The sequence below is a fragment of the Bombus vancouverensis genome, unplaced genomic scaffold (assembly GCF_051014615.1).
Source record: "Bombus vancouverensis nearcticus unplaced genomic scaffold, iyBomVanc1_principal scaffold0114, whole genome shotgun sequence".
Taxonomy (NCBI): domain Eukaryota; kingdom Metazoa; phylum Arthropoda; class Insecta; order Hymenoptera; family Apidae; genus Bombus; species Bombus vancouverensis.
Genome location: NW_027469004.1, coordinates 25,554 through 32,796, shown reverse-complemented (window position 1 = coordinate 32,796; position 7,243 = coordinate 25,554). Strand labels below are relative to the sequence as shown.

The 7,243-nt window shown below is 31.6% G+C and overlaps 1 protein-coding gene across 3 annotated transcripts; it reads left to right on the top strand.

The window, feature by feature from the left end:
- The first annotated feature begins 1,449 nt into the window (after positions 1-1,449).
- Positions 1,450-6,364, top strand: LOC117163886 (omega-amidase NIT2-like). 3 transcript variants are annotated; one of them, XM_076627679.1, is made up of 6 exons: positions 1,450-2,008; positions 2,096-2,242; positions 2,805-2,989; positions 3,395-3,563; positions 3,838-4,071; positions 6,100-6,364. In XM_076627679.1, exons 1-6 carry the CDS (start codon positions 1,924-1,926, stop codon positions 6,135-6,137), a joined length of 858 nt encoding a protein of 285 aa, XP_076483794.1. In that variant the 5' UTR covers positions 1,450-1,923; the 3' UTR covers positions 6,138-6,364. The 3 variants fall into 3 exon arrangements, with proteins under 3 accessions (XP_076483794.1, XP_076483792.1, XP_076483791.1); XM_076627677.1 differs by having other exon boundaries at positions 1,456-2,008; positions 6,097-6,364; XM_076627676.1 differs by lacking the exon at positions 6,100-6,364 and adding an exon at positions 4,223-4,569 and having other exon boundaries at positions 1,466-2,008.
- The last annotated feature ends 879 nt before the right edge of the window (positions 6,365-7,243 follow it).

The window sequence follows — 7,243 nt, the reverse complement described above, 5'->3', positions numbered from 1 at the left end:
CATCTGAGCTGTGTTCCTTTATGTGAAGGTATTATTGTGTGTAATATTGTAATCCTTGGTCATTTTAGATCGAGACTTCAAAATCTTCTTGATTAAAATTCTTAAATTTTTTTAAATGAGAATCATTAATTAGAGGACAAAAAGTTGTTTCAATTATTTGAACATTCTGCTATTCATACAATAACATATTTCATTTTAAATTAAAACGAGAATAAATACTATTGTGTATAAATTTAATAGAACGACACACGTGATTTGTAGTCAACACTGTGACAGTTTGTGCAATTACCTTTTAATCGAGTGGAAACGAGAGCATTTTCAAATTTCTATTAACCAACGGTATTATCAATCAATTTTAACAATGATTGAAGGTTGCAAAATTAAATATAAAATGATTTATTAATAGCATACGTAGTGTTAAATTTGCAAACAAGCAGCGTATCTTTTAAGAATAATAAAGACACCAGAAAATAAAGATAATATTCTAATTACATTGCAAATTAATGAATAATTTAAGAAATGTATTTTTGTTATATTAATGTATCACAGATTCTAGGTAAAGTATTAATTTAATTTACTTATTACTTAGGAGATTGTATTTGAAATATAATTACAATTTGTAAGGTGTAATCAGCACACCTTTAAGCTAGTAGATATTTGGTAGCAGTTCTCAAGTCTTTGTGCAATATAGCACAATTGAGTTTAACCGAGTTTAATCCCTTTGACCAGCCAGCTTCCAATTTCATTTATGGCATAATCTCCTGACAATTTCATGCCCTTCAGAAGAAACACAATATCCTATTATCGTTTTGTGATCGTTGAATATGATCACTCTAGCTTTTTAATCTCCTTTCTATGTATGATGCGGGTATACCGTTTTCTGTTGTTTTTAGATTCAAGTGACGAAAACTTATGAAATGATATTTTAAGTTTAAACTGATCAATTAATTTAATTAATTGATTTATTGTAGCAACAATGGTAAATTGTTTAAATAGAGAAAGAAATTTACAACGAAAAATGTATGAATGTAATATTTGAAATCTAAAATGATAAATTATTGTGCGAAAATAATAAAACTCGCAATGTTAGCACATGGTCTCATTAGAACGTGTTTAACGAGCGTAGCGTAGGCGTGAAAATGAAAACGTTGAGACTCTCGTGGTGTAAAAAGGCTAAATTCCTCATAAAAATACAAGAAATGAGAGGGAACGTTCGCCCTTGAACACATAAAACCAAAAAAAAAAAAAAAAAAAATGGAAAAGGAAAAAACCACAAATTTTAGTGAAGCTATTTTACTGAAACTTATTATATCATTTTAACAGCAAATATATAAAACGTTGAATTATTTCCTTTCACGCAGAGCAATTTTATTTCAAATTTCTAGCTTCAGAATGATAATTACGTATTTGTAATTATCAACAAGCTTTAAAAATATGGAATATTCAGCCAGATGAAATATAGGTAAAGTATTTAGAAGAAAAAAGATTGAAATGTTTTATGTAAAACGATTAAATTAAGTGGTTGAGTTTGAAAATTTGACTCGGTTTAATAATTCAATGGAAAAAATATTCGCCCTATGAAAAAAAATTCATGTTCCTGTCGATATATCGGCGAGGTGCTCCTCTACTTTCGACTGCTCTGCAATTCAAATGCAATACTCGAATATACATGGCGAAAGAAATGGAAATTGAGTAATTTAAGGGAACCAATTACTCTCGCGTCGACGTAACTTCAAAATGTTTCACGTGTCGGTGTTTGCGAAATGAAGTTCGTCGTTATCCGATTAACACGCTTGCAGATGCGTTCTTTTTGTTGCAAAGTAAATGAACAAATTGTGAACAAATAATGTTTACAATTACATCAAAATTAATGTCCTAAACTTTACCAAGAATTATTAAAAATCCCTGCGTATTGCTTACGTAATGTTGATATTGAGTAGTACCATACATAACCTCAACATTATGATACTTACAAACATCGCTAAACAAGTAGTGCGGACGATGTCGAGTAAGTATTCACTATGTAAAAAGTATTTATAGATAAAAAGTATGGGAAATATATAACCGAATGTATTTAACTTTTCCAACATTTTAGCATTTCGCTTGGCGTTGGTACAACTTGAAGTAAATGAAGTAAAACGCAAAAATGTAGAGCGGGCAGTTTCCTACATTTCTAGCGCAAAAGAGCACAATGCTGATATTATAGCTCTTCCTGAATGCTTTAATTCACCATATGGAATACGTAATAATTTGTTTTTTTTTCAATAATTTACCATGTGTGTAACAACTATATAGAAAAAAGTAAAAGTAGATAAATTACCTTACCGTTTATACTTCCATAAAGATTGTGAATTGAGTCGAGAATATAGGATTTCCCCATTTTCATGATTATCGTGATTTTTGTATAAATATATTTTTTAAGATACTAATAACTAGGTACTTATAAATTAGTATTATCAATTATTTTGCATTTATAATTCCGCCTCTAGTATAAGTGTTAATTGAAAACTAACTTTATGTTTCAAAAAGTACTAGCAAAGTCGTTGAGTAACAAGCCACTGATGCTAACACAAATAGCATTGTCGTAATTAAATATTTCTAAATATTCATTTTTCATTTTGAACCTGTAGAAACAATTTATTATATATACTATTAGCTAAGTAATTGCATATTTAATTAAGTCGAAATATAAAACTTAATTATTTTGATAATTTAGAAAATAAAAAACTGACAAAAATTTCAATTTAATTTATGGTTGGAACAAAAGACAGTTATTTTTCATTAATTGAAATATTGCAATGCAGAGTACTTTCCAAAATACGCCGAGAGTATTCCTGATGGTGAAACGAGCGTTGCTTTACCGAATGCAGCTAAAGAAAACAACATCTATGTAGTTGGTGGTACGATGCCTGAAATAGAGGGCGATAAATTGTACAATACCTGTACTATTTGGGGTCCCGATGGAACTTTGATAGCAAAACACCGAAAGGTAAGTAATATATTCCTTTATGGCTTTGAATTTGAAAATATTGGGGTGAAGAAAGTGACTCTATCTAGGAATATACATTTAGGAATATACACAATTTAGGAATATACATATGTACATACGTATACTATAACCAATTCTATAATTTACGGTTTATAAAATACGTTATGATACGGGAAACGCTCATTTTTGTTGTAATGTGTAATATAAATTTTTCACATACGAAAATACTTATTTTTTCTCCTTTTTAAACATTATTAAATGATAAGATTTTTAAATAAAAGAAAGTGATAAAAACGCTGTCAGTTATTAAATAAAAAATAATTAAAGTTTAGGAGTTGGTAACTTTGATATTAAATTACAAAAGTTGCAGCAATAGAATTAGCGACTACATTTTTATGTTATTAGGTACATCTATTCGACATCGACATTCCTAATAAGATTACTTTTCGAGAGAGTGATTCACTCGGTCCTGGTAACTCCCTAACGACGTTCGATGTGAAGGGCTGCAAAATAGGTATTGGCATTTGCTATGATATTAGATTCGAGGAAATGGCACGCATTTATCGGAACAAAGGTACAGTAATTTAATCGATCAATACTTAACTAGCAAAAAATTAAATATCTTTCTTAAATATATTCTATATAAAATTAATATAATCTGTAACTCTGTATAAAAAGAAGCTTAATTTAAAAAACCAGTATATTTGCTGAAAATGAAACAAATAAAAGAATTAAAAGCACAATAAGAGGACTGCCCTCGCATATTCAGAAATGATGGAATGTGAACCGTGCAACTACGAAGTTAATTGGTATTCGGTGGCTTCATATTTCCTGCTTCTCTGGGTTAGGTTGCCAAATGCTGATATATCCAGCGGCATTCAATATGACCACTGGACCACTGCACTGGTCATTACTTCAGCGTTCCAGAGCGAATGATAATCAATTATACGTTGCTTGCATATCACCGGCTCGTGTTCCTTCAGCAAGTTACGTCGCATGGGGGCATACACAGTTGACCAATCCCTGGGGAAAGATTCTTTACGATTTGGAAACTCAAGAGAATATGGCAGTCACCGATATCGGTAATTTACAGCTTAAAATTAAAAGCGAGAGACCCATGATGTAATTAATTTTTAGTCTCGTTAATTTATCGATTTAGCCATCTTCCTCTGTATTTGTTGAATTTATTAGTAAGCATTACTTATTACTTCGTATGTTTCTTTTTTCTAACAGATCTAAAAGTTGTTGAGGAAGTAAGGGCTCAGATACCTACATTTTCTCAGAGACGTACAGATTTGTACGACACTGTCTGTAAGAAGGAGTAACTCTACACTAAAACAGAAAATGTTTTTTTATAATATTTCTACTATAATATCCTTTTTTTGTGAATTATTACTAATTTCTTATCATTTGTACTAAATGAATGACTCAATTAAGAAAACCAAAACGTTATAAATAATAATCTGTATATCTTGTGTATCAACATGTAATTGGATATTATAATAATATAGGAATGCTATAATAATATAGGATAATAATATAGGAGAATAATAATATAGAATAATAATATATAATAATAATATGCTTTTAAACACCTTTAATATCGATCACATAAATTGTTATAATTCACAATGATTACGCATACATAAAAGACCCCTTGATAGTAAAATTTACGATCAAAAGGCAATTACGTATCGTTTAACAACATTTAATTTATAACACCTTTTAAACATTTAGACAGATTAACACATAACACTTCTTATATATAAACATCAATTCGAAGTTATCAGCTTGGAGAAATTGGTCGATTAATACCTGTAGATTGTCTGTCTCGATGAAAGACTTAAAGAGGTCGTTTTACTAATTACAATAAGTAATTTCGACTTCTTTGCGCTCTCTTTTAACGCATTCGAGACCGAAAGAAATTCATATCAGTCAGTAGGCAAGGGTATAATATACATATTTTATATATAACTTATGTAGTAATGTATATATCATGTTAATTTCATATTTTTTTCAATATAGAATTATTATACATATATATAATAATATAATATATATATAATAAATAATATAATATATATATATATAACTGTACATAATACATTATAGAATAACATAGTATATAATTTTATATTTTAAAAATATGAGGCATACTATTTAAGATTGTCATCGATTTAAAATCAAAGTATGAAAAGGATACCCTGGAGAGAGTAAAACACAGAATCATTCCAACTAAACATTCAGATCGTACCGACACCTAGGTATCGTCTTACAATTAAATCTCGGTCTCGAATTGATTAAAATGAAATACATACTTGCAGCTTCAACATCTTCAATATCGAGGAGATTCAAACTTTACAAATAAAAGCGGCCTGTTCCCCTTTCCACGACAGACTCTCATACCATATCCGCTCTTATCCAGGCTTTTACTTGAAACCAGCAATGCGTTCATTTACAATTTAAATTTACCCGGACCATCCACTGAATCGTCAGCCCTTTATAAATATATAATGAACCCAGAACATGTGCCTGTGCCCCTGGTATCGGTGTTCGGCTTGTGATGTTCGTACCGGAACCTTCGCACAATTTCAATTTGTCACGCGTGAACATCGATTCTTCCAAGGGTCACAGCTTTATGCGGCTAAATCCTTTAGAACGATTAAAATGATACTAATGATATGGTATTTTTTACAAAGATTTAACATATCCATAAAATAGGAAGTTTCGTGCTCTCCTATTTTATATTAATTATAAATTAATAAGTTTTATATGTGTTATTTATAGATCTGAGGCGGATGAAAAGAGAGTGAGAGTGCGTTTCGTCCCGGGACTACCGGTGGACTCGTCAGTAAGGCTATGCCCGGTAGTCCCTGCCTTAGACGTAGAGGGAGTCTCGCTAGGTGCGGTATTTATATCAATCGCTCGTATATTCGACCGCTAGCGAGTTAGACAGACAGACTCGTTGTCGTCGTAGCCCTCTAGTGTTGGCGGTTGGTACCCGCGGATCGCCCGGGAGGTGTTGCGCCGCGTTGATGCCTCGACCTGTCGGCGTCCTGTTGATACCGATCCGCCACAGATCTAATAAATTTTGTATTGGTTTACAGCAGGTGCTCCGGGTATAAACAGACGACAAACGAACAAATAGAAATTCAAACTATTGTCGTTGTTTAACTCGCATGGGACTATAAGCTCGAATTGGACTTAAACGTTACGATCGTCGAGAATAATTACTATATGTACCCTGTACGACGGGCAGAGAATCTTAAGTTATTAACGGCAATTCCTTTGTGCATAATTCAGGTTTATTAACAACCTGTAATGGATAATCATCGATGAACTCTTTTTGAATAAAGTTCACATTTATAAAGCAAACACTATAAAATACGACAGGACAATTGTAATCGATAAATAACATTTTATTAGGATATTATAAGAAGCTAAGATATCGAGGTACATTAAAATTGAGTCCGCTGCAACCCTCATGACATTTAAAATCCTACGCGTATATTGAGTAAAGTTGTTATATTAAATATAATCATATTAAATACAAGCTCGTCCGCTGGATTCCCAAATTATTTGGTTAAATACTTTGAATACGAGAATACCGAGTGTTAACAGTAGTAAATCCTCTATATGGTATGTTTACTTTGCTATCTTGAATAGGTAAATAACATTTCACTTTAACGCATTTAACCAATATTAATCGGACAAAATTACACCTTTAATATATTCCGATATTACAATAACTTACTTTTTTCTACGTCAATGGACACGAAAGACGTTGAGTGAGGAATTAGAACAAGTGTGGATCGTTGGAAACCACTATGCTGCGGTCTACCATTCGTTTTACCCTATATATACCACGGAACAAAGGATAATTTTCACCGGCTTGGCTATGGCTACTGGTGTGGATCCAAGTATTCGGGCCATACTAGACGCTATGCAGAAGCAGAACGAAATCAAGTTAAGAAAACTGTTAAAGGAGACTATTAAAGCAGCGACTAGTCGGAGTTATCAGGGTAGTTTAGTTTCTAATAATTTGAACAAAAGCTTGGAGAAAACAGACGTTACTGTAGGAAATGAAGAAATGGTTTTGAAAGAATTTTCAAAAGAATTGCAGTCTAATGTAGAACATTCTTATGAAAAGAAAGTATCAATTGACACCGCTTCACAGGATTATATTTTCATTAAAACAGACTTAATGTTTGATGTCAATAGCTCAACAGAATACCAGAAAGAGTCTGTGAAACG